Genomic DNA, 25,485 nt, shown 5'->3' on the forward strand with positions numbered 1-25,485 from the left:
ACTACTTATGAGGCAGACTGTATAATAATTGCTCATTTTCATACACTTCTATTACAATTTTGACTTTTGTGCTGCTTAGAAATGAAATTAGAGACTATTTGTGGAGAAATCTCAAAATGGACAAATAAAGTCTAATATCGTCCATAGCTCTAGATTGATCCTGCCGACATGCAGACACTTTTGCCATAGCGGGTCACATGATCAGGTAAAAAAAATATATATATATAATGAAATGTTATGGCTGGTTCTTATTCAGATATGTGTATGTGTTCAATTTTGGTATTAAAATCAAATTTTACAAAAGATAGTAACTGTAAGGATTTACCGCGTTGTTAATCATGATGTACACATACAGTATGTGGACAGAAGGACTTAGTGTTGATAGTTTTGTTGAAAATGTCCACAAATGTGGACAGCGGAGTTAATTTTGAAATTGTATTTTGGGAGAAAAAAATATATTTCCTACAGTTCAAAGCAGATTTGGCATGCTTTATAAATAAATCGACATATTTGTATTAGATTTTTCTTATGATAGTTTTTTTTTCACCTTAGAGTTATCCAGAGTACAGGACTTGCTGGGGTTAATTGGTGGAGACAAGACACCGGTCGGTGCAAGATTCGTCAGACATCAATGATCCTGTGGCTGATACTGATGATCAACACCCACAAACATATCCCTGATGAACATGAAGGATATTGTTTGGATTGTCACAAAGCTAGATCACTTCACGGCACACTTCAAGGCATCACTCTCGAGTGCAGCAGGACATGGATGATGGTTCAAGTAATGTCCCAAAGGTGACAACACCAGGACCAAGACATCAAGAACAGTCGAAGAAAGGGCCTGGGGTGTGACGGAAGGCTTCGCCGCTAATACTAAATTAAGCCCAGTTTGAACATGAGGATGACCCTGGGACCCCTCCGGACTACATAAAACAGTATATTGATAAAGATTTGATCAAAATGATTGCTGATTGTTCTAATGCTAGAAGTGGCGACCCATTCAACACATCATAAAGACCTTGGTGTATTTGGCTTTTCAAAAAAGAACAACTTGCAGTTCCTTGAATTTCCTATAGATGTGGCCAAGGCCTTCTTGGGTCAGTATGACAGTGATAAGTCTGACTTTTAAGAGCAGGAAAAGGACCCAGATAGGTCCAAAGGAAAAGATGTCCACTGACTGCAATGTCCCATGTCTTAATACACAGGAGAGCTAATGCCTATTTGCCTGATGGGTGAACTTGAAGAATGCGATGTGCTGCAGTGCAAAAAGCTGCTCAGGTAAAGCTAGAGTGCAGTTACTTGTGTATGCAAGGTGTTCCTCTGCTTACAGGAAAATCTAAACTGTTATACAGCCCTTCATACATATGTGTAAAGATGTTTCCATGTGGGAAAATAGTTTGAAAGAGTAATTTGGGAGTGTAAGTCAAATGTGATATGTGTCATAACACATTTGACATGTTCCGAAGTTGAAATGAACAATTTAGGACAGTAAGAATTCAAAATATAGAATGTTTATTATTTACTTCTGAATGTGTTTTTCTGCATCCGTTAGCAGCACTTCAGATGATACAGTGGCATGAAAAAGTATCTGAACCTTTTGGAATTTCTCACATTTCTGCCTAAAATCACCATCAAACGTGATCTGATCTTTGTCAAAATCACACAGATGAAACAACAGTGTCTGCTTTAACTAAAACCACCCAAACATTTACAGGTTTTCATATTTTAACAAGGATAGCATGCAAACAATGACAGAAGGGGGGAAGAATAAGTAACTGAACCATCACATTTAATATTTTGTGGCCCCCCTTTGGCAGCAATAACTTCAACCGGACGCTTCCTGTAGCTGCAGATCAGTCTGGCACATCGATCAGGACTGATCTTGGCCCATTCTTCTTTACAAAACTGCTGTAGTTCAGTCAGATTCCTGGGATGTCTGGCATGAATCGCTGTCTTGAGGTCACGCCACAGCATCTCAATGGGGTTCAAGTCTGGACTTTGACTTGGCCACTCCAGAACGTGTATTTTGTTTTTCTGAAACCATTTTGAAGTCGATTTGCTTCTGTGTTTTGGATCATTGTCTTGTTGCAGCATCCATCCTCTTTTTAGCTTCAACTGTCTGACAGACGGCCTCAGGTTTTCCTGCAAAACATCCTGATAAACTTTTGAATTCATTTTTCCATGAATGATTTCAAGTTGTCCAGGCCCTGAGGAAGCAAAACAGCCCCAAACCATGATGCACCCTCCACCATGCTTCGCGGTGGGGATGAGGTGTTGATGTTGGTGAGCTGTTCCATTTTTCCTCCACACATGACGTTGTGTGTTCCTCCCAAACAATTCAACTTTGGCTTCATCAGTCCACAAAATATTTTGCCAAAACTTCTGTAGAGTGCCCAAGTGCCTTTTTGCGAACATTAAACGAGCCACAATGTTTTTTTTAGACAGCAGTGGCTTCCTCCGTGGAGTCCTCCCATGAACACCATTCTTGGCCAATGTTTTACATATAGTTGATGCATGCACAGAGATATTGGACTGTGCCAGTGATCTCTGTATGTCTTTAGCAGACACTCTAGGGTTATTTTTTACCTCTTTGAGTGGTCTGCGCTGAACTCTTGGCGTCATCTTTGGTGGGCGGCCACTCCTTGGGAGGGAAGCAACAGTGCCAAACTCTCTCCATTTGTACACAACTTCGCTGACTGTCGATTGATGAACATCCAGACTTTTAGAGATGGTTTTGTATCCTTTGCCAGTTTTATACAAACCAACAATTCTTGATAGCAGGTCTTCCGACAGCTCTTTTGAGCGAGTCATGGTGCACATCAGACAATGCTTCTCATCAAGACAATTCTGACCAGGTGTGTGTTTTATAGTGGGCAGGGCAGCTTTAAGCCACTCATCAGTGATTGGGCACACACCTGACTTAAATTGTTTGGTAAAAATTGGTTTCAATTGCTCTTTAAGTATCCTTAGGCAGAGGGTTCAATTACTTATTCCTCCCCCTTCTGTCATTGTTTGCATGCTATCCTTGTTAAAATATGAAAACCTGTAAATGTTTGGGTGGTTTTAGTTAAAGCAGACACTGTTGTTTCATCTGTGTGATTTTGACAAAGATCAGATCACGTTTGATGGTGATTTTAGGCAGAAATGTGAGAAATTCCAAAAGGTTCAGATACTTTTTCATGCCACTGTACATAATGCTCACAGGGGCACAATTGGCATTTATAATTTTGTTTTTGCACTCATGGAAAAATGCTGCTGTGTTCAGGCACAAATTAAAGAGTTTGCTCATAACAACTCAAATGGTACTTTATTTATTCTATTGAACTATGAAACGAATGTCCACATATCCGGACATCCTTTTTCTCAGAAACAACATAATGTAAAAAGATAATTCTCTGTTGCTCTTGTTGTTGTTGTTTTTAACTCATCAGGTCCCAGGCATCCCGAAAAGCCAAGAGAAATTAAAAAAAATACATTCCAAGCAAGAGTCTAAGTCTTAGGAGGTTAAGCTAACACAACTCCCATAACAATAACATTAAAAAAAATCAAACATTTGCAAATGAAATATTACACAAAATCGAACATTTACATCCATATATACACATTTTCTTTATGCTACAATACATTTCCACACAAAATTCAGATAGTCGAGCTCCTCTTTAAGATTTTGGGCCAGTAGTTGAATTTTCTTTGAGAATGTGCTCTTAGTGGACAACCTTAGCCTTTTGTGTTCACCCTTTTTCTTAAAATACTGATCTATTTCTGCAATAAAGGCATCTAGCAGCATCTCAGACGACATTCTACTTGTGTGCACAGCATTTCTACCATTTTTGATATTATTCATCACAGACTGCAATTTTTGAGTAACTGCCAATGCGTCAGGCAGAGCCCCAGCCTGCTGTAATCGCACAAGATTGTGCCTTTGCACTTCTTTCATCTCACAGAGGATAAAATTCAGACACTGTTCAATGTCAGAAACATCTAACATGTACTTAGAGACAAGTTTCTCAATCGTGCGTTTGTCTCCAATATTCTTGTTGGGCTTAGAAGCACGGGCACCCATTCCTCCGGCTGCCCCCAACATAGTAACGCCAGCAGCTGTAGCAACCAGCGAGGTGCCCATGGTCATCGGTGCCAAAATTATACCAACTACTGCAGCCACTCCTCCCACTGCACCTGTGGTTCCCCCAGCTATGCCCATACCCTTGATCAGCTTCTTCTCTTTGTCCAGAAGTCCAGAGATGGAGTTAAACTCCAAAATGTAGCCTTGCAGACGTTGACTGCGTTGTGTCATAAGAGTATCAAAGAGGAAAAGGGCCTTCTTTGTATTCAAAGCTCTCTGGTTGAAGACCCTGTGAAGTAAGTAAAAAAAAAAAAGTAAAAGTAAATATTTGACACTCCACAGAAGCCTGCCAAATTTGAATTACTAAAAAAATATCGCCAAGTACATGAAATCAGGCTTCAAACACGGCATACTAAATACAACACGTCCTTAAATGCACTCAAATAATAAGTTCTCACAGGATGTGCTCAAACATCTGTCATCACATAGCCTACTGTAGTGTTTGCCACAATTTCAATAAAGTGTGCTGCTTGTGTTTAATAAATGTTTAACTGTCCCTGTTATGTGCACCCACACACTGACACAAAACCAACTAAGGAACTAATTACATATCGGACAAACGCGCCACTGGTCTGCAGCGTCCAGAAGTCTGTTAAGACCACAAGCTAGCGTAATGAACCATTAACTTTCGAACTAAATGGACCGAGTCCTTATTACTGAGAAACTTGCAAACAAATGAAATTTGGATGCTCTGCTTATTCAGGCCGACTCCTGTCAAATGTAGCCTCCTATTAACGTTTGCTTCCTGGAGTTAACATATGAATTCCTGTGGTTACCTTATATTTTCCTCAAGGTTGTATCCATGCAAAGTTGGAGCCATGTACGTAGTCTCTGTCAAAAGTCCAGCGCATTCTAAGATTAGATTCACTATAGTTGTGGGTGTAAGTTATTATATGAATAATGTAACCAATGGTCAATGGATATGAAAATTTGGGCTTTACTGTATGGAAATGGAAATTTGACTGTATACATACTTGACACTTCCTTCATCCAATTTACTCGCTCCTGGATAATCTGTAAAAGACAAAACCCACAATAAAATGTACATTTGTTTTTATCTCTGCTGATGTTTTCACAGCACATGATTTAATGTAGGCAGATGGGGCCGGGCGAATTTGTCGGCTGCATGACTTCACTCCCGCCGCAACTTGACAGCCCGCACGGATTCTTTTTTTCACTCACTCACTCAGTGAGTTAGAGGGAAAAAATCACCACCACACATTAACAGAAGCCCAGAGGTGTAGAATGAGAAGGAGTTCAGGTGTATACATCCTGTATTTATATAGTGCATTTTCCTGAATGAAAATGGAAGACCCTGCCTTTAATGTAAAACAAAACAACAACAAAAAATAATCTGTGAAACCCATTGAGGATTTCATATTTTAAAATGAATGGGGCACCAACTCATTTACAAAGAAAAAAAATTGTCTATTTTGTATTTCTTCACACTGGATTTTGAATTAAATATTAAGTGAATTCTGTTGTTTCACCGTAGGACCAGTTTTACACCTATTACCGGTAAGTCATCTTTGAAGTAAACTTACCTCTTCGTGCCTATTACGGTACAAATTAAAGTTGACATCCAATTGGCTGTGTTTTTCAGGTCTTGATGTCCTCTGTGCCTGAAACTGTTTAATAGATCATTTTCAGAGATGGCTGGATGGGTGTGTGCGTGGGTGTGTGCTCTGTCTTTCTCACCGTGACATCTTTTCGTGGCAAGATTTCCAAGTATTGTGGCTCTTCTATTTCAGTGTACAATGGCTCATCTTCTTCCTCTATAGGTGGGACTGGTATAAGCTGTTCAAAACAAAAGAAAATGTGTCCTTCATCACACTGAGACACATTCCTCACAGTTATAGTATTATAATTAATAAACTTGTTTTAAATTGTACTACTGTATATATATATATATATATATATATATATATTCTTTAGGCTACTTTTATAATAATAAGCAACATCTCATTATCTGTCTTGAATACAGAAACCCGGTTGGGAAACAAATTCGGCCTTGTTTGAGAAAACAGAGGCCGATCTTCAGGTCGAACGGTTTCAGCCGGCTGAAATTTGACAATACAGCATTCTGGCTATTGAGAGCATTTGTTCTACTGTCTTCTATACAATGGTGAACAATAGCAGCCTGTGACGCATGTGGAGGGCAGTTTTCACACACTTTTTCTGTCCTGGGTATCAAAGGATTCTGCTGAACTGAAGCTTGCCCACTGCTGTTGGGCAGACGGGGTCGAGGAGGAGGAAGACGAGTGGGTAGAGTTCGTTCATAGTTATCTGCAGGCTGGAGCAAATAGAAAAGCTTGTTGATTTACATGTGTTGATGAAAAAATAAGGAAAAAAAAGTATTTTATACCCTTATCAGTATATTTGATGTTATTTTCGGATTAATGGCATCTACATATAAGTCCATCGGTGACTCTGGAGCTGGACGGACGGGGTAAAGCTGTTTGTCATCGGCATTGGTCTATGAGGAGGTACAAGATTTAAAAAAATAAAATAAAAAAAAAAAATAAAAAAAAAAATGAACAAAACAACATGTTGTATAATTGCACAACAACATTATTCTTTTATTAGAATAAAATAAAGGTAATGTCCCTATTCACAAATAACAATAATACTTTTATAAATTAACCTGATAGTACAACAGTGATCCCTTGTATTTCCATCCATCCATTTTCTTGGCCGCTTATTCCTCACAAGGGTCGCGGGGGGTGCTGGCGCCTATCTCAGCTGGCTCTGGGCAGTTGGCGGGGGACACCCTGGACTGGTTGCCAGCCAATCCCTTGTATTTATTTTATTTTATTTTATTTTATTTTAGGACTATTGTAGTATTAGTTCAATACCACTGGGGTGTTGACAGTCCTCATGACTCGTAGTTGGATGTTGCAGAAGTTCCAGCATTCAGTCTCTAACTTGGATTGTAAATCTAAACAAATGACAAAACATACCAAAAGAATACACTATTGTTACTTTTCAATCATGTACCACACCATTACAATGGATCTGACTTTTAACATCTCCCTATCTTTGTGAAGTACTGTAAAGTGGCACGTTATACAATCTGTGGTCATATCTGACTCTTCAAATAGATTGTAATGCAGGGCGTAAAAACTTTGTATAGCTGGTATCACTTGTCGTCGCCCATTGTTGCATGACAGAAACATCTTGAAGGAATGCAACAGAATGACGAAACAAGGAATTTCTTTTTTTTTGTAGGGCGACAAACGTACCCACCCAAGTACAGTACTTCCCCTTTTGTCATTGGCATCAATCGCAGCACATATCTTTTTTCATTTAGTTGACATTTACACTCAGCACATAATTAACGTTTTGAAAATTGTTCAGAGGAAGGTCGGTTCCACCACTTTTAGAAGTAAAATCTTGATTGTCGTTGCACAGTGTAAGGCTGACTCTTAATTTATAAATAAAGTTGAGTTGAGTTGAGATTGCATTTTTGAGGATCTTCTTGCATCAGCGAGGGTGAAACAGAGGCGAGGTGGTGCTCCATAAGAAATCTTTATCACCTCAGTTAAGTCCTTCCAGCATTGTATCTTTTTTTTTTCTTAGCTATATTTATAAATTATTTTCTTGTCCCAGTGCTCTTTGTATCAGTTAAGGATCTCATTAGCACTGGGAGAGAATTTTTACTGGAGCCATGCCTGTCTTGCACACAGCCACATACTATTTTTTACAATACTGCAAAACTAGTAGCGGTCAATTCAAAAGTTCATCAGTCTGTTTACACATTCATGAATTAGGGGGGGAACACAAATGGTCGCACATCTCATGTACATAATACGGTTAACACCTAAGATTGTATTTGCATCGAAAACGTTTCTTTTGCAAGATTATTCCCCCCCAGTATTTTATAATTGACTTTGTAATTTCTGTTTACCTGAAATCAGGCTTGCATTCACACAAAAAGACAAACAAGAGCTTGCATTCTAAATGGATACATTCTTAAAATTAATCTCTATTTCACAAAACGTGCATTTTGCTATTCAATAGTTTATGCTTACCGTCCCTTTTTCAGCGCACGATGTCGTCACACCTTTCTGATACATGTGTACTGTCTGCTGTGGAAGCAGCCTTTTATCTCTTTGATCTCAGTGTCAGGTGGGTGGAGCCTTTCCGAACAACAAAAATCTTTTCCACAAAAACTGTTACGTCTTGAACTTGCTGGACAGGAAACGTTACTGTGAGTTTTGTCATATTTCAGTGTTATACAATAGATCAGTAATTGGTGGTGTCTGCCTCAAATCACTTATTTATTGTGTTAATTTTAATTACTACTTTAGCATCCAAGAGATACTATTCAATAATGTACTGATTGATGCTTTCATCAATGGGAAACAAATTGGGGATGCAGATTCAGAAATGCTTGCAGAACTTCTAAATCAGTGTTTTTCAACCCTGGTCCTCAGGACACACTATCCAGCCTGTTTTCCATGTCTCTCTATTTGCAACGCAGGTGATTCCAATGACAGCTCATTAGCAAGCTCTGGAAAAGCCTGATAACGATCCTCACCTGCGTTGGAATCGGGAGACATGGAAAACAGGCTGGATAGTGTGCCCCGAGGACCAGGGTTGGGAAACACTGTTCTAAATACAAAATATGTAGGCTACCCTTGTTTGTACAAACGGAGAAAGACCTGAAAGTAGATTAATGTCGTGTTACTTGCCCCTTTGTTGGTCCCAAAAGAGGTGAAATACTTTTTACAGATCACTATATTCTCAAAAGAAATAATTATGAATAGAAAGTATAGAAGCAAACTATTTATCCAAAATTCTTAAAGACCTGTAGTTTCTGAATACATTCCATGTTTGCAGAAAATTACTGTGTGTGTGTGTGCGTGCGTCTACAAAAGACATTGGCATTGTTAATTTCACGTTACAGGGACTTTAAAAATATATATTGAAATGAGGTTTCAAAATCATGAAAAATCATGCCCTTCTCTCAGCTCTCGAATGTGGAAAATCACATGTTTTAGCCGGAAAAATGTATCTGTTAAAGCTTTTAAGTCTTTTCCATGCTGCGACTTTGAAGCTCTCTAAAGCGGACATGTCAAAGATTAAAGACAAAAAGTTCACACTCCTCGCTACTCCCCCTTTCTCTATGTGAAATGTGTGCTCTTATAGCCAACAATAAGGCACTCTAAAGTGGGAATGCCAGGCTGACTATGCAAAAGAAACATGCAATGTTGGGGCGTAGGAACAGCTAGCCAGCTAACTGCACACCAGCTAACTGCTGATGCGAACAAAAGGGCTAAAGTTCTTATGGAGTGGGTGCGGGCGACTAATGCCACTGATTTAGCCACAGCCAAGAAATTCAAGAAAATATATTTTGAAAAAGAATCCCCTGCCACAATGGCAGATGACAACCTTAACCACTTGGCCACTACATAGATCACACAGCCTTTGCAAATGTTTTCAGAAATTACAGTATCTTCAAGTGTATAAAGCACATAAGCAAATATCCCAATTCACTTTACAGTATCTTTGAATGGTCCTCCACTTGCAGAAGGCACTTGATTGGCCCAACTTTTTGTGACATTGTTTAATTGTGTGTCGTATGATTTTTATTTATTTTTTTCTGATGTAAAATGTGTCTTGGCTCAATAAAGAAAATTGCTCCCATAACCGTAAAAAGCGCATCGAGGTACCATGTGTATCATGGTGAGCTCTTTCTTCATAACTTCATAAGTGCACATTTTCCCGATCCTTATGTGTGCGTAATATTTTTTTGTAGCCATGTTCGTGTGCGTCCGTAAGCTAGCACATACTTGTAATCTGTCACGCCGCCACCAGAGTGGCGGTTCATGCTTTTGTTTTTACAGTCATGTTCCTGTTTTATTTTGATAGTCCTGACTCTACTCTCACCCCAGGTCACTTACCCTTCCTGCAGCTCAATGATTACCGGTCCACGCCCATGATCAGCACCACCTGTTTCTAATCAACCCGGACAATAAAAGCCACCTTCATTCTCCAGTTGGTTGCCGAAGTGTCACATCTCAGTGCATGGAAGCGTCCTCACAGTCCTCGTACCATAGTCCTAGTTTGATGTCTTGCCTTGCTTTGTCTTGCGCCCTTAGTTTGTCCCTTGTTTTCCTCCCTAGTGGAGCGCCTTTTGTTGTCCCTGTTTTTGAGTGCCCTTTTTTGTGTCTCCAGTTTGGAGCTCTTTTTGTTCAGCCTTTTTTCCCTCTTCAAGAGGTGTTTTGGTTTTCGTGCTATTAAAGCTGCAGCCTTGTTGGCCAACTTTAATTCTGCGTCTGAGTCCTACCTCCTCTCGTCGTGACAGTAACACCTCTTGAAGAGGGAAAAAAGGTGAGGTGTTACTGTCACGACGAGAGGAGGTAGGACTCAGACGCAGAATTAAAGTTGGCCAACAAGGCTGCAGCTTTAATAGCACGAAAACCAAAACACCTCTTGAAGAGGGGAAAAAAGGCTGAACAAAAAGAGCTCCAAACTGGAGACACAAAAAAGGGCACTCAAAAACAGGGACAACAAAAGTCGCTCCACTAGGGAGGAAAACAAGGGACAAACTAAGGGCGCAAGACATCAAACTAGGACTATGGTACGAGGACTGGGAGGACGCTTCCATGCACTGAGATGTGACACTTCGGCAACCAACTGGAGAATGAAGGTGGCTTTTATTGTCCGGGTTGATTAGAAACAGGTGGTGCTGATCATGGGCGTGGACCGGTAATCATTGAGCTGCAGGAAGGGTAAGTGACCTGGGGTGAGAGTAGAGTCAGGACTATCAAAATAAAACGGGAACATGACTGTAAAAACAAAAGCATGAACCGCCACTCTGGTGGCGGCGTGACATAATCGATCGATCGCGAATACGTGTAACCTACTCGTATCACACACGTAAAAGTTGTACTCAGTTTATTCATAAATGTGCATTTTTTTTTCACGATACGTATGCGTGCAAATATTCTGTCACCATGTGTGTCCGTGTATCTGTAAGTTATTACATAACTTGTAATAGGTCGCGAATGTATGCCATGTACAGCCTAATAGTATCACACACACGGATAACTTTTAGTATATGTATTCCTAAATGCAAATTTTTCGATACGTGTACATAAATTGTTTTTATGGGGACATGTTTGAGGTGTATTTGTGTGTACGTTATTAAGTACGTGTTAATTAATGCTTATTTTATCTTTTATTTTGCGTGTGTAACTTGTTTTTGTGTGTGTGCGCGCACCCAGACAATGGATTTCAGACCCACTTTTGTTTTCCTGCCGCCTGCATTGACAGACTTACGTCTTCAATGCACGGCCGAAGCTACGAACTTGGCCAAAGCGAGCAGGTACCGTAGGACAATTGTATTATTGTATTCCAATGTATGCAAAAGATATTGAACTGCAAAATCATTCATTTTACATTTCCTGTTGTATAATGTCACATTACAGTGTTTGTCATTTCAATAGTGTAATTGTGAATGAGGCTAATACATCTCATTTGTTGTTGTAGGGCCAAACCTCCGGTGAAAAGCTGCAAGTCGGCCAAGCAGGTCGAGGAGGAGGCAGTGGCGCGCGTGGCCCGCGCCGGAGGTGACCCCGAGTGCTGGCAACTGGTGCTGAGTGAGAGTCAGCTCCAGTTTGGCCAGTACCGGGGTCAAACCTTTAAGTGGCTCCTCAGCCACGATGTAGGCTATGCCTGCATGGTCTTGGCCTCGCGGGAGCGGGACAGCGGGGACATGTCGCAGTCACCCTTGGCTGCCAACAAGGACGCCCTGGCAGCGTATGCCCACCTGTTCCCGGAGATGTCTCTGGCCATCCGGAACCGGTTGGCAGCCATGGGGGAGCCGGTGGTCAGAGAAATCGACGAGGAGCAGCTCGGGTACGGGCAATACGCTGGAGAGACTTATCGTTCCCTCTACGAGTCTCGTGACGAGCGACATCGTTCGTAAGTTGTGTTTGTTGAGTATGGGCAGGTGAAAAGATCTCATTGGTAAACTTGTTCAAATTTTGTTGGTGTGTAGGTATGTGGCCTTAATACGGGGACGGCCGGGTCAGCCAGGCTCTTTGGTTCGGCGGCTCCATACCTACATCGTTGGACGTGACCATGAGTCCAAATATAACTTATCACGTCCAACTGCAGGTAAATGACCCTCCACTTGACGCCTGAATGATCCCAGATTGTTGCCAGGCGCTCATTTGCACATTTGCGCATTTTCAAATTTGCATGTCTCCACAGGTACAAGTGAGCCGACTGACGACATGCTCCTCCAAGCTGCCATGGAGGTGGAGACCCAGTGTGAGTGAATTTGTTCATGGAAAAAAAAAACAGAGTGACAAAGAAATTAAAGTGAGCAGTGAGTTTAATTTAATTTTTCTTGCCAGTGTCCACAGCTGAGATGCCATCAGCCAGCACCGCCGCTCCCACCACCAGCACCGCCGCTGCTCCCACCAGCACCGCCGCTGCTCCCACCAGCACTGCCGCTGCTCCCACCAGCACTGCCGGTCCCACCAGCACCGCCGCTGCTCCCACCAGCACTGCCGCTTCCACGAGTCACGATCCACCCATCTTGGCGTGGCTGCGTGGCAGCACATTGCCGCAGCAGCAGCCACCACCACCTCTGCTGCCACCACGCACGGTCCTCCCCAAGGGCTGGCTCACGACCCTTCCTGAGAGTGAGCATGAATGGGTTGGCCGTGCTCTCTTTGAAAGCGGACCGAGCGGCAAAATGGTCCTCAGAGCTCAGCTGAAGCTCTGGTGGGAGCCCCCCAGCTTGCCGGTGTACTTCACACAGCCCCCCGCATCCCACAGGCAGTTCTTTCATTCGAGGTTCTTCCTGTGGGTGCCTTACAAGATGTGGGGGCTGAAGATCGCATGCCCGAACTGCCAACGCCGGCTAACTGGTGGCGGCCTGTACAAGACCGTGCGGCGGGTGCTCGATGCCAGGGATTGGTATTACATGGGCACAGAGGTCCTGGACTGCAGTGGCTGCCAGAAAAAGTTCCCCGCTTGGGAAGAAAGAATAATTGGCCAAATGCACATCTCCCAGCGGGTGCAATTCCCGGCGGTCCTGACCTACAAGTAAAAAGCCAGCCATTCAGCTTCTTGCCACATGATGATTTTATTTTTTTTTTTTAACAGCACTGATTATCTCCGCCTCTCTCTCATCTTCCCTCTAGGCTGGCGTGCGACAAGGGCATCGTTGGACACATGAAGCCACGCTTGTTGGGAAACAGTGCCACCCTGCTGCGTACTATCGTGAAGGATGCTCATTATTCGGAGTGGATGTCCAGGACCACGGTTTACCTGTCCGTCCTCACGCAGCACGGTGTCACAGCAGCACTCCCACCACCAATGCGGCCAATTCCTCACGTGGCCTGGTTCCAGGCGGTGTACGTCCGAGACGTCTTCCCCTGCCTTCAGGACAACAAGGCCCGGCTTACGTCCATCTTCGGGAGCATTTTGAAGATGGACTCAACCAAGAAGGTGCGTACTTTGTTAACGGCACACACGTGTCCACAGTGATGATTGACGGTGTGTTGTGTGTGTTTCACCTGCAGATGACGAAAAAGCTGACAGGGGAGGCTGCGGGGACGGCTGCCTGGGTGACCAATGTGGGAAACGAGCACGGGCAGGTGCTCATGTCGGTGCTCACGGCCATGGAGGGGGAGGGGCTGTCCTCCATGATCGATGGACTGGTGCGGCGGTACCGAGAAGCTGGACAGCCACCTCCCAAGGTGCTCTACGTTGACAGAGACTGTTGCGCACTGACTGGCCAGAGCAAGGTAAATTTTTGTTTTTGTTTTTTGTTTTTTGTTTTTCTGTTGTGACCGTGCACTAAAGTCTGCTCATGTTAATAGGTCGCCAGCGCCTTCGGTGAGTGGGACCAGTTGGTGGTGCGGCTGGACATATGGCACCTAATGCGCCGCTTCGCCAGGGGGGTCCGTACAGATGCCCACGTTTTGTACGGACCCTTCATGTCCCGTCTCGCCTCAGCCATCTTCGAGTGGGACGCGGGCGATGTCGAGAGGCTGAGGCGGGCCAAGCAGGCGCAGGCGGGGGAGGGTGCCTTCATTTCACTGAAGTTTCGTGAACTGGAGCGCCACTGTCGCCGCCGCACCAGGAGTGAGGAGGAGATTGCGCGGCTGATCCAGGAAGTCCTTGACCACTTTTGGGAGGTCAAGGACACACTGGGCAATCTTCTCCTGGACCACGGCCTCATGACCAACATTTGGACCACACAGCGTCGCCACCTGGCCTGCATCCTGGACCCGCCGGGTGTGACCCTCTACACCCAAACTGGGGAGGTCACAGTAGGTGGGCTCAAGCTGCCTGTGTTCCGGTGTGCACGGGGGTCCACCTCCCTGGAATCATTCTACCTCCACCAGTGCCGCTTCATCCCCAGTAAGTTCAGTGAAATGTGTACTTTGGATGCGTGTTTGCGTCAAAGCTGTTAACTTATGTTCCCTCCCCCTACATTTGCCACTTTCTGCAGGCACGTCTGCCAATGCCCTTCATTTCCAAGTTTACCTGATGGAGGGCTTGACAAGGTGGAATGAGGACCGAGCCAGGGCTGCCGTAGTGGGCGGTAGACGGGACGTGGACCGCTGCTACAACGCGCGGGTGGTGGATGGGTTTCAGCAGGTGCTGCAAGCACATAACATCACCTCCCCGTTGCACACCTACACTCCGCCAGGGACGTACACCGGTAAGGATGATGGACGATTTAGCGGGTTACTCCCGTCCGCTGTCTGACATCTTAAGTTCTGACTCTGACTTGCGTGCAGGAGAGCTAATTGGGGTGGAATACCTCCGGGCGCAGACTGGCGCCACCCTGCTCAAGGCCAGCCTTGCAGCAGATGAGGAGGACTCAGCCGACTGGCAGGACCAGGTGGAGGAGGGCTACCAGTCAGCTGAGGAGGAGGAAGAGGAGCAGGAGCTGGAGTATCACCGCTTGCTGGCCATGTCGGTGGAGTCCCAGTGCCAGCAACAAGTCCAGCCGGGGCAGCCGGCAGTGGTAAGTTTCTCTTCTGTCTTTGTGTAGGCCGGTCGCTCTTCTTTCTCTTTTGCATGCGTACGTGCCACATGTCAAGTTGTCCTTTCAACACAGGAGGAGGAGGAGGACGTCGAAGGGCCTGACGGCAAAGGGGGGTACCAGTTTGTCGTCCGTCTGGCCTACGCGCTCGTGGAGCTGCGCAACAAGGGCTACGTCACCCAGGGACAAGTAGCCAAAATAAAAGCCCTGTGGCAGCAGCTCCACGAGCACGACAAGGCTCCCCCTGCGCCTCTTCCGCCCAGAAAGCAGCCCCTGGTCCAGGGCCGCTTTAAGTCCAGGGCCAGCCGGGGGACACACTTGGGCAGCGAGGAGACTGCTAAACGGTACGCGTAAAATGTCACAGCCGGCTGATGGCAATGTTTGTCAAGTGTTTTGGTCCTCTAACGTGGCATGTTCTCTGCGTAGCCTCTTCCTCGGGAAAGGGACGGAGGCCGCGCACTCCCCAAGTGCCAGCAGGCTCGTGGAGGCTGTGCTCATCAGGCTGTGCAACGTGCACAGCCAAAATAAAAGCCTGTGCGGCGTCCGCATGAGCCGCTGGGGTCTGGTCCTACGTGACTACGGTCACATCCGAGACCTGTGCAGGTCCAGACCCCTCGTGACCGCGGCTCCGATCCAGCTGGTGGCCATCAATCACCGGACCCTTACCCAATGGTGCGTAAGACTCACTCACTCGCTTGCTTGCTTGCCTGCGTCATCGCGACAAGGAGGAACCTTTCGACAAATTTGCAAATGTGTTTCTGCGCAGGCACCACAACAGGATCAAGGACCTGTACGTGACGACCATGTGTGAGTCGCTTCCGGCCCCCAGCGGAGACATGAGCGCAGGGGACGCGCTCCCAGCTGCCAGGCCCTTAATGGACCAGCCGGGGCCGTCCAGAGAGGGCCGACTCTTCGAACACCCGGAGGACACGTCGGGCATGGCGAAAACGCTGAGGGGGCCCGTCTTGCCCGACTTGTACGCGGCACGGATGAAGTCTGCCGCTACTTGTGTCTCCGCTGCTGCTTCCGTCAGCGCCGCAGCAGCCTCCACCACTGCTGCGCCAACTGCCACCTCCACCACCACCACAGCCTCCACTAGTGCCACAGCCCCTGCTCCGTCATCCTCTCAGAAGAGATTGGTGAATGTGACACCTCGGGTTCAGCAGCGCAAAGTGGCTCATTTCCTGTGCAAAAGTTGTGGCAACCCTAAAACGAAGGAGTTTGGCCACAGCCGGTACAGGAATGAGCACTTCTGCTCCCAGGCAGCGAGACGGTCGGTGGATGACTGGCTGGATGAGAAGAGGAGCCAGGATACCACCAGAAAGGTAACCTTGTCGTGCGTGTGTATATGTTCCTGTCCCTTCTTTTGTTGAGCACTGACAGAGCCTCTGCGTCTTGTCAATGTGAGTGCATTTAACTTGAGGGAAAAGGAAACTTTGCTATTAGATGGCAGAAGGGACATCATTTACCCGTGAATGCTTGTGATATTTTTGTTCTGTGGTGTGGCGTGACATTTTTCAAACATACACTATGTGCCTTGGCTCAAAGGTGCCTACAGACGGTCCCGTCGCCATGGGCGGGCCTTGGGGGTCCGTGCCCGCCCTGTCAGTCAGCCGTGCCCGCCCTAGCAAGATGACTCACCAACTATTCGTCCTATCAGTCACGGAAACTTGCGCCTTCTGTTTTAAGTCAAGTATGGCGTGCCAGCCAACCACATACCTCCTTTCAAGTTTGGCTGTGATTGACAACTAAGCAAGCCAATTACAATCCGGATCACGAGGGGTGGGGTGGGGGGGAGACGCGCGCTCTGCAGACGTGCCTTAGCCAAATCTACTTCCGGGTAGATAGTGCGCATTTGCCGGCTGGCGCTGGGACAAAGACTGAGCAGTGAGCACTCGTGCCGCTTTAATGGAAGCCACCAAATGCCAAACCTCGATCCAGGATGACACAGTTGACATCAATGGGAATCCTGAGTCCACTGGTTACGTTTATAAGTGAGTGTCAAACTTTTATTTTAATTAGTCAAGCCACACAGCACGGATGAATTGTAGCAATACACAGTACAGACCCAAGCAGTCACACATACACAACAACAACTAAGGAGCATAAAATTATTTATCACTAAAGCAGTTGCAGTACAATGTGAGTTGAATTCTCTTTTTTTTTTTATTGCCAAGTTTGTTCATGTTGATGACTGTCACTAAGTTCTAATGAAAAAAAAAAACAGCACTTTACACATCCTTTTGGATTGATATTCTGCTTAGTTTTTTACTGAACCCATATGTTGTTTCTGTATATCATCGACATAACTCAACCTTATTTCTAAATCACTTTAAAACAGCCATTGCTGCATACAAAGTGTTGTGCATGGAATAGAAATGAGTCTTTTAGTAGACACAAGTGAAATAAAATAACACAAAATAAAATTAATTAGAGTAAATATAAGTAGATAAGTATACACGCAAATAAAATTAATACTAAAAAAGAAATCTGTATAAGTATAGAAATAAAATAACACAAAATACAGAAGGCACCATAAAAAAAGTAAAATGATGTGAAGTCTCATGCTGAGTCAAAGATCAAAGAATAGAGATGTCTGGCAAAAATGAAAGGAAATTTTGTCCATATCATAAAGCCCTATTCCAACATGCAAATGAAGGCAACTGCTAGCCAATTCCAGATAGAAGGGGCTGGGTCACAGAGTCATTCATTCGGACATAGTTGTTTACAGAAGTGAAGAGTGGATTTGTTTCAAATGAACTTTTGAGTTGAATAAATGCAAAATGAACTACACATTTTTTTCAGTTTGTCTTTTAGATTTCAGAACGAACTGCCGCTTTTAAGTGACAGAAAATATTTCTGAACACTTTTGCAGTTGTCACAATGCCGCTGTTCAACCTGATGAACATTAGATTTAGGTTGATGAAGTGTGCCCCCCCAAAAAAAGGTAATGCCCCCCCTACAATTTCTTTCTGGTGACGGGTCTGCCTACAGAAAAGACAAAAGTCTTTTAGATCAGTTAAAAAAACAAAAAAAAAGGCAACAAGATATCAAAGTTATCTTTGGAAGATCAGTGAAGCACCCAAAGCTTTGGTTCAAGTACACTTTCACAGCCTTCCTTGCTTCCTGCCATCAAGGTGACACTTTGAGTCCTCTTGCTTTGTCCTGACTCACAACAAGTACTTGACTTGACATGTGATTGATGTGTTGACCCCCCCTCTCCCCTGCAGAGTCAGCTCCAGCCACCCAGTCAGCCCATCCCGAAGCCTGCTCGACTCCAAAGAACAATGGCTGTGTCTGCTGAAGGGGCCCCTCCTCCCACCACCACCACCTCTCACCTGAGGAGCCTCCTTCCAGCACCCCGATCCTCACCCCAGTGAAGCAGGTAGGTGTGTCCTTTTGGAGCACATAAATAGCAGCTGTCTTCAAGACAGCCTTCATGTGACTGACCAGCAGCCAGCAACAACCGCATTTTCCAACCGCATTTTCTCCAGAGATGGCTTCATCTGACGAATTAGGTATGTACGAAAAGAACACTTGATAGTGCGTGTCATTTTGGAAACTTTGCTTTATATTTGTGCAGACAGACCTAACTTTTCTTGATGTTTTTGCAGACGTCACTGAGTTGACATCCTATGAGGCAGGATCTCCCCAACCTGGGCCATCCGCTGCTGCTGCTTCTTCTGCCGTCGCAGACAAAGGATCCTCCGCCGCTCGAACCGCAGCCTATGACCAGGCCAAGCGTAGAGGGCCCCGGAGCCGGTGCAGCGTTTGCCGCGGTAGGTGCCACATTTGTGGCGCCTACATGAACCTGCACAGGAAGAGGAAGAGGTCCGAGTCCGAGGCAGACAAAGAAGAACCTGCACCAAAAGAAGAGCCTGCGCCAAGTGCTGTCGGCGCACAAGTCGAGAGCGGTGCACCGTGTACAGGTGGAGGATGCGGGCCACCTGGGACCAGCAAATCCTCGCGGCCAAGCAGGGCTTCACATGGGGCAGCAAACCAGGACAGAACTGCCTGTGGTGCGGCGTAGCCAAGGACCAGGGCCGCTGGACATGCCTTTTTTATGGGCGACTACTTCTGCCCGTCGCAACATGGAGACTAGGGGTGGGACAAAAAACCGATTCGACCGAACCATCGGTCGTCAAGGGGAGCTAAACGGCCGTATCGGTAGCAGACTTGTCAACCGATACAAAATCCGCCGGGAATCCTTAGATACATTGCTTGTAAAGCTGTGGACCGGATATCGCGTTTCTGTGAATCGGTTGCGAGTGAGGCTTTATGGTTTTCATAACAATAGCAAGAGTTCTGCACCGTGCTCTACTTGTTTTGTTTACATTTCAGTAGCAGCACTATTCAAGCTACTTCCGTGTTTACAGAGAGCTAGCAAAGTAGCGCTCAGACGCTTCATTCCCCCGATGTTGTAAACATAATGCAAAGACGTTACGCACCTTGGGGGGAGCCTACCGTCAACGCCGTGCTGGCGACACGACACGGCACGCGCGCGCGCGCAAACCGAGTGACAACATGCAACAGTGGAGACAGTTAGCAAAAGCCGGTGCCGTACATCTCGGTATTTCCCATTGCTATCGAGTCCTCTTGGTGCACTTGTATGTCCCGGGCCGGCGTTGGTACTGCGCGCGAGCCAAAAAGAATAACTCCCGTGACGATCCAATGCATGGATTCAAACGACACAGGTATGTCCCACAGCCAACACACCAGCTAAGCTAAAAGCACACGGCAAGTATCTCATTTCTCAGTTTGTGGCTCCCTGTCAATGTCTACAACTAGCATGAGCAGCAGGGAACTGAGACGTGCCCGCAATTACGTCATCAAACTCAAAATGAACGACAGCCCAAAAACAAAGCAAACAGTGGTGATTCCGTGGTCATCATCGTGTCTCAGATTAAAAAAACAAAAAAGATGTCGTACATTAACCAAAAATGAATGTGATGGCAAAGAAAAACAAAAATTGTTGATAAAAAGGTTAGGGCACTTTTGGAAATATTTTTGGATATATTAAGTTGTTAAAATGTGTTTGATAGATTTATTGTTCCATAAGGTGGCTTCATATTTCTTTTGGCTGGACGGTAGGTTTATTTCATGTCTCAAATTTATGTTTCTGAAATACTTCACAATGTGGACATATTCTGTTTAATTGTGTTGGTGTCTTTTTAAAGGTTAAATATTTATATTTCAAATTGAATTATTAGCCTTTTGTTTTCCTGATCCTGATTTTGAATTAAAACAATTATAACTGTCAATAACAACTAATAAATATTTAAACTGATACATTTTTCAGTCATATCGCCCAGCCCTTTGTTCCGGTCCATTTAAATAATTGATTCAATATATAAAAATATAGAAGACATTGTTGTTGTTCTTTTTTTAACACATTTGTAGATACTGTAAAAATTTGTGGTGTTTTAAGATTGTTTACAAGCAACAAATGTCACTATAAGTTTTGAATATTGAAATTAATCGTATTGTATCGTTCCCAAACTTAATCGAACCGTTCTGTTCTGAAAGATAATCGTTTTTCAATCGAATCGCAACTTGTGTATCGAGATACATATCGAATCGGCCTCATGTCAGAGATTCCCACCCCTAATGGAGACGAAGTGAGTGCTTCCTCTTGGCTGCAAGAGAAATCACTCATGCAGCCACAAAAAAAGACACCACGCACAACTGCGTGGAGGCAGAAGCGGGCCGCACGGGCAGCAGGCCAGGGTGAAGAAGAGGCACCACCGGCAGAGGGGCCAGAAGCCCAAGCCCAAGTGCGAGCCTAATCACTCCTAGTCACTGTATCACTCGTGATCGTTGGCCTATTTGTATAATACTATAAGATTGACATCTGCCTCATCCAATAGGAACAACTGTCATGTCGGCTTCCGCCAATGGGTGCCTCGGGTCGAAGATAACCGAGTGAACTCGGACAATGCCGAAGCTCCATCTTTAAACACATGCGTCAGTTGGTTTGTTATAAAGAATTTAAACGGCATTAATTTCTGGAAAACACGAAAATTGGACCTTTTTTCTTCCTGGACAGAAATGACGCGCCTTGGGATTTTCTCCTTAGTCGGGGTGTTGCTTGTGGCACACAGCATCGCAATTATAAGGTATTTGAATACAAATTTATAAGACGTTTTGCTCACTGAAGTCAGCAATTATCAAAATATAATGTCGCCTACTAGAATCTGTTCTAACAATTAGAGATTAATATTTCTACAATATGTAATTGTCACTATCACGTAGGCTATTATTATAGTTGTTTTTGTTTCCTGTCATGAACCCGGAAAAAGGAAGCAGTTAGTCTATAACAGATAACTGTTGTTGTTTTCAGGGTACCCCTTCAGAAGACCAGAAGCCTTCGCCGCATTATTAGCGATAATGGGATGTCTCTGGATCAAATTCGGGATTTGGCGAGGTCGAGCGGAGCTCCGGACAGCGCACTCTCCCCAGAAGTGCCCGTGGAGAGGCTGACTAACTTCATGGACGTGCGTGCGACCTACTCCACATAATGTTATGTCACCTACAGCAGTCACCTACAAAGAAGTTTTTCCAACAACGCATATTTGCAATTGTGAAATGTTGCCACACCTGTTTAAGCTGTTTAGACCACTAAATCTGAGAGGCCAGGTGGTAGTGTAATACTGCCCCACCTAATCTGTATCTAGAAATAAAACAAAAAACAACAACAACACTGTGTTATATAATTTAACGATTGGAATTATGTGGGAAAGTAGTTGCTTGACTAGTCTAATTGTAAAAAACATAAAAATAAAATAAAAAAATGTTGAACGCCTGGCATTGTGCATGATCACGGATGTGGTGTTTGAAGAAATCCCCCTCAGGTAAAATGTCAAGAGCAGGAAGTAAACATGTTCCCATATAGCTTTGCTAATATTGTGAAGTGACAAAAAAAAAAAAAAAAAAAAACAGCTGAAAATTTTTCAACTTTCCAATGATGTTTTTCTTTTAGATTGGAATCTGACACAGATGGTTACTGTCACCATTAACTTTAATTTACATTCCCCCATGTTTTCTGTTTGTCATTTTTTTCGTCCTTATATGACCTCAAAATCTCAATCCCAGTTCATTTTATCTCTTCATTTTACGTTTTTTTTTTCTCACCTGTGGAGGTTGAGCTAGACTGTTTTGAAATATAATAAAAGTAACTTTACACCAAGTAAAGCGCATTTTGCTATAGAAACCTTAAAATTCATAACAAGAACCTTTGTATCTTCAAGGTCACACCTGCCAACAGTTGAAACATCTGTTCTGAAAGTTGTATGTACTCAAGATTCATATTATTGTGTTGTGTCTCAAGGCCCAGTACTTTGGGACCATCAGTATCGGCTCGCCCCCTCAGGACTTCACTGTGCTGTTCGACACGGGCTCCTCCAACCTCTGGGTGCCCTCCATTCACTGCTCATTCCTCGATGTCGCCTGCTGTGAGTGACCTGATTCCCTTCGTGTTGATTTGCACTTGCAATTCTGATTTAATGCCGAGATCAGATTTGTGTCTTTACATGTCCATATGATCATACCACTGTTTATATTCATTGAAACGCCAATGCACGTAGTATGCCAGAATTTGTAAATAATAAAGTGTCAACACATGGCAGTGACAATACAGAGGTTAAAAATACTTTTAATGAAAGAAATATTTAAACATTAAGTTTAGTTTGTTTTTGTATAGGCCTACTTTTGATCTGTTTTGTTTTTACCTGTTTAGTCCCATGACTTATATCCGAATTGTGCTATTTGAGCCATGCTGTGTAATTCCAGCTTAACTTGTTATGGTGTAGCATTAAGCAATATGATGAACTAATTCCAACAAGAATTTCGGTGAAATATCAAATGACAAAATTTGATTATATAAAGTGTTATATAAAATGGATGGTTATATAAAATGGACAGTTTTGCAGTCGATGACATTTACAAGGAGAAACAGTTACACTTAATCCATAACATTTGACCCTCTCACTAGGGCTGCATCATCGCTACAACTCAAAAAAGTCGAGTACATATGTCCAGAATGGCACTGACTTTTCCATCCGATATGGCAGAGGCAGCTTGTCTGGTTTTATCAGTGGGGACACAGTCACTGTGAGTTTCTCGTGCAACTCCTTTGTTTGACTACATTCCACAATTTTTGTTGGTCACACCATCTCCATTATATCAAACAAAGGCTTTTTCTTTCTGTGTTCTGCTCTTGAGGACAGATTGCAGGTTTGTCTGTGCCTGGACAGCAGTTTGGTGAAGCGGTGAAGCAGCCCGGCATCACGTTTGCCGTGGCTCGCTTTGATGGGGTCCTGGGTATGGCCTATCCTTCCATATCAGTCGCCAAGGTCACCCCGGTGTTTGACACGGCCATGGCGGCCAAGCTGCTGCCGCAAAATGTCTTCTCCTTCTACATAAGCAGGTAGAAAATGTGTCCATCAAGATGAACGACTCTTTTTGATACGGGCGTGTAACTGTCTGCCTCCCAGGGACCCTGCAGCAGCAGTGGGAGGAGAGCTGATGCTGGGTGGGTCGGATCCACATTATTACACCGGGGACCTGCACTATGTCAATGTCACGCGCAAGGCCTACTGGCAGATTAAGATGAATGAGTGAGAACAAACCCCACATGGCTTCATTACTGCATGAGCAGTTTTGTACTGGTCTATAAACCACACAACTTTGTTTTGCCTTTTGTTTGTTTGCTACCTCAGAGTTGACGTGGGTAACCAGCTGACTCTTTGCAAGGCAGGCTGCCAGGCTATTGTTGACACAGGGACATCCCTGATGGTCGGTCCCGTGGAGGAAATCAGAGCGCTGCAGAAAGCTATCGGAGCTCTGCCCCTGCTGATGGGAGAGGTCCGGTTCTTCAAAGTAGCAGTTTATCCTCGATTTTATGTTTCTGACACATAATGTCCACTTCTGTCATAGTACTTAATTGACTGTAAGAAGATTGACTCCCTTCCTCTCATCTCCTTTAACATTGGAGGGAAGATGTTTAACCTGACAGGAGAAGATTATGTCATGAAGGTATGACTTGTGTTTTCTTAACAGCTAAATAGTCTATTTTTATTCTGTAACCCTTCCAACACTGTCAATTTGACGCAGGAGTCTCAGATGGGGACTTCCATATGCCTCTCAGGCTTCCTGGCCATGGACATTCCGCCCCCTGCTGGTCCGCTTTGGATCCTGGGAGACGTTTTCATCAGGAAGTACTACACAGTCTTTGACAGGAGTGCTGATCGCGTGGGGTTTGCACCAGCCAAATAAGGACACTTTTATTTTATTTTTTTTTTTTTAATATATCCGTTGCACTGGAATTTAAAGATCACATGTTTTGTTACTGTTGCACTGTGTCGATTTCTCTATTGTGCACTCAAGTCAATGTGTTACCTCTGGTTTTAATTAAAGTTTTTTTGTGTGTGTGTGTGTGAGAAACTGAATTGATCAAAACAAGCAAAGAGAGAAGTATTCCTGAACTGACCAAATGACAACCACGTTACAAATTTGAACGTAAATCTTAGATTCTATCTTAAAGGACAGGTACTGACAGAGTTGCAAAATCATGTTGGTATGGTTCATGGACAGCAGGTTCCTTAATCAGTTCTCTCAAAAGAAAGACTTCAAGACAATAATAAAACGGTTTTAAAAACACATTTGTCTTATTTATTTATATGTCCAGAGTGGATCACTGCTTGGATACAGGGCTCTACTAAAAATAAAATAAAGCTGGGGATAAAGCACAGCATGCAAGATAGCAGCACGTGGCTAGTGTCAACCACAAGAGGTAGAAATCTACGTTTGATTTTAATGAACAAAACATGGCACATGGACTGTGACAGTATTTCTTTTTTAAGAATACTGTAGATTTACAAAAGATTTAACATGCACGGAAAGACCCATTATGATTGTCAGTAAATCCAACACAAAGCACTTCATGATACATACAGGTACGAGTTATTACCAGTAATCCTTTTGATTACAAATGTACAATAAAAAAATATGTATCATTTCATATATATTGAACTGAATATGTACTGTAACTAAATGCCTCCATAAAAGTGCTCTCTCTATACATCATCAGTCCTTCATCCTAAGGCTACACATGACTTCAAAAATCAGTATCCTGCACTTGGGACACGTTTTGGAGTCAAATAATTCAACTTCCCTGCTTATTTGTCTAGTAGCTGCTATTACACAGACCCTGTGACCCGGCCGGGATAAATTTGCACAGGAAGTCGATTAGGGTTCAAGTTTCAACATGTACACCACATAAGAGCTAGTGAGGTGTGGTTAGACACACCACCCATTATTAGTTGCACTGATTGGAATAAGT

At 44.1% G+C, this 25,485-nt stretch overlaps 3 protein-coding genes across 6 annotated transcripts; 2 read left to right on the forward strand and 1 right to left on the reverse strand.

Moving 5' to 3' along the window:
- Window positions 1-3,291: 3,291 nt before the first annotated feature.
- Window positions 3,292-8,288, reverse strand: LOC144032537 (uncharacterized). 2 transcript variants are annotated; one of them, XM_077540097.1, is made up of 9 exons: window positions 8,158-8,288; window positions 6,771-7,064; window positions 6,492-6,602; window positions 6,300-6,419; window positions 5,825-5,923; window positions 5,671-5,754; window positions 5,101-5,140; window positions 4,903-4,957; window positions 3,292-4,355 (listed from the first exon to the last, which is right to left on the reverse strand). In XM_077540097.1, exons 2-9 carry the CDS (start codon window positions 6,810-6,812, stop codon window positions 3,614-3,616), a joined length of 1,293 nt encoding a protein of 430 aa, XP_077396223.1. In that variant the 5' UTR covers window positions 6,813-7,064; window positions 8,158-8,288; the 3' UTR covers window positions 3,292-3,613. The 2 variants fall into 2 exon arrangements, with proteins under 2 accessions (XP_077396223.1, XP_077396224.1); XM_077540098.1 differs by lacking the exon at window positions 4,903-4,957.
- A 2,696-nt stretch (window positions 8,289-10,984) lies between these two features.
- On the forward strand, window positions 10,985-20,514 carry LOC144032458 (uncharacterized). Its single transcript, XM_077540091.1, has 14 exons — window positions 10,985-11,459; window positions 11,624-12,058; window positions 12,135-12,253; window positions 12,350-12,409; window positions 12,496-13,192; window positions 13,291-13,597; window positions 13,672-13,896; window positions 13,972-14,515; window positions 14,607-14,819; window positions 14,899-15,128; window positions 15,222-15,490; window positions 15,573-15,818; window positions 15,913-16,471; window positions 18,377-20,514. Exons 1-14 carry the CDS (start codon window positions 11,242-11,244, stop codon window positions 18,524-18,526), a joined length of 4,272 nt encoding a protein of 1,423 aa, XP_077396217.1. The 5' UTR covers window positions 10,985-11,241; the 3' UTR covers window positions 18,527-20,514.
- Window positions 18,516-24,803, forward strand: napsa (napsin A aspartic peptidase). 3 transcript variants are annotated; one of them, XM_077540094.1, is made up of 12 exons: window positions 18,523-18,664; window positions 18,761-19,840; window positions 21,014-21,110; window positions 21,193-21,262; window positions 21,487-21,640; window positions 22,474-22,597; window positions 23,137-23,255; window positions 23,372-23,571; window positions 23,639-23,761; window positions 23,864-24,008; window positions 24,081-24,179; window positions 24,258-24,803. In XM_077540094.1, exons 3-12 carry the CDS (start codon window positions 21,107-21,109, stop codon window positions 24,417-24,419), a joined length of 1,200 nt encoding a protein of 399 aa, XP_077396220.1. In that variant the 5' UTR covers window positions 18,523-18,664; window positions 18,761-19,840; window positions 21,014-21,106; the 3' UTR covers window positions 24,420-24,803. The 3 variants fall into 3 exon arrangements, with proteins under 3 accessions (XP_077396218.1, XP_077396220.1, XP_077396219.1); XM_077540092.1 differs by having other exon boundaries at window positions 18,516-18,664; window positions 21,014-21,262; XM_077540093.1 differs by having other exon boundaries at window positions 18,761-21,110.
- Window positions 24,804-25,485: the final 682 nt, after the last annotated feature.

This window comes from Festucalex cinctus, chromosome 1, assembly GCF_051991245.1.
Source record: "Festucalex cinctus isolate MCC-2025b chromosome 1, RoL_Fcin_1.0, whole genome shotgun sequence".
NCBI classification, from domain to species: Eukaryota; Metazoa; Chordata; class Actinopteri; order Syngnathiformes; family Syngnathidae; genus Festucalex; species Festucalex cinctus.

Excerpts from the sequence above, each read along its gene's own strand:
- LOC144032537 (XM_077540097.1), bottom strand. The coding sequence starts at position 6,812 with ATGGATGGATGGAAATACAAGGGATCACTGTTGTACTATCAG. Across the intron at positions 6,603-6,770 it reads GATCACTGTTGTACTATCAG|ACCAATGCCGATGACAAACA; the intron begins GTTAATTTATAA and ends ACCTCCTCATAG. Across the intron at positions 4,958-5,100 it reads TTGGATGAAGGAAGTGTCAA|AGACTACGTACATGGCTCCA; the intron begins GTATGTATACAG and ends GACTTTTGACAG.
- LOC144032458 (XM_077540091.1), top strand. The coding sequence starts at position 11,242 with ATGGGGACATGTTTGAGGTGTATTTGTGTGTACGTTATTAAGTACGTG. Across the intron at positions 14,516-14,606 it reads CCAGTGCCGCTTCATCCCCA|GCACGTCTGCCAATGCCCTT; the intron begins GTAAGTTCAGTG and ends CACTTTCTGCAG. Across the intron at positions 16,472-18,376 it reads GCCAGGATACCACCAGAAAG|AGTCAGCTCCAGCCACCCAG; the intron begins GTAACCTTGTCG and ends TCTCCCCTGCAG.
- napsa (XM_077540092.1), top strand. The coding sequence starts at position 19,671 with ATGCAACAGTGGAGACAGTTAGCAAAAGCCGGTGCCGTACATCTCGGT. Across the intron at positions 19,841-21,013 it reads CATGGATTCAAACGACACAG|GAACAACTGTCATGTCGGCT; the intron begins GTATGTCCCACA and ends CTCATCCAATAG. Across the intron at positions 23,256-23,371 it reads TCAGTGGGGACACAGTCACT|ATTGCAGGTTTGTCTGTGCC; the intron begins GTGAGTTTCTCG and ends TCTTGAGGACAG.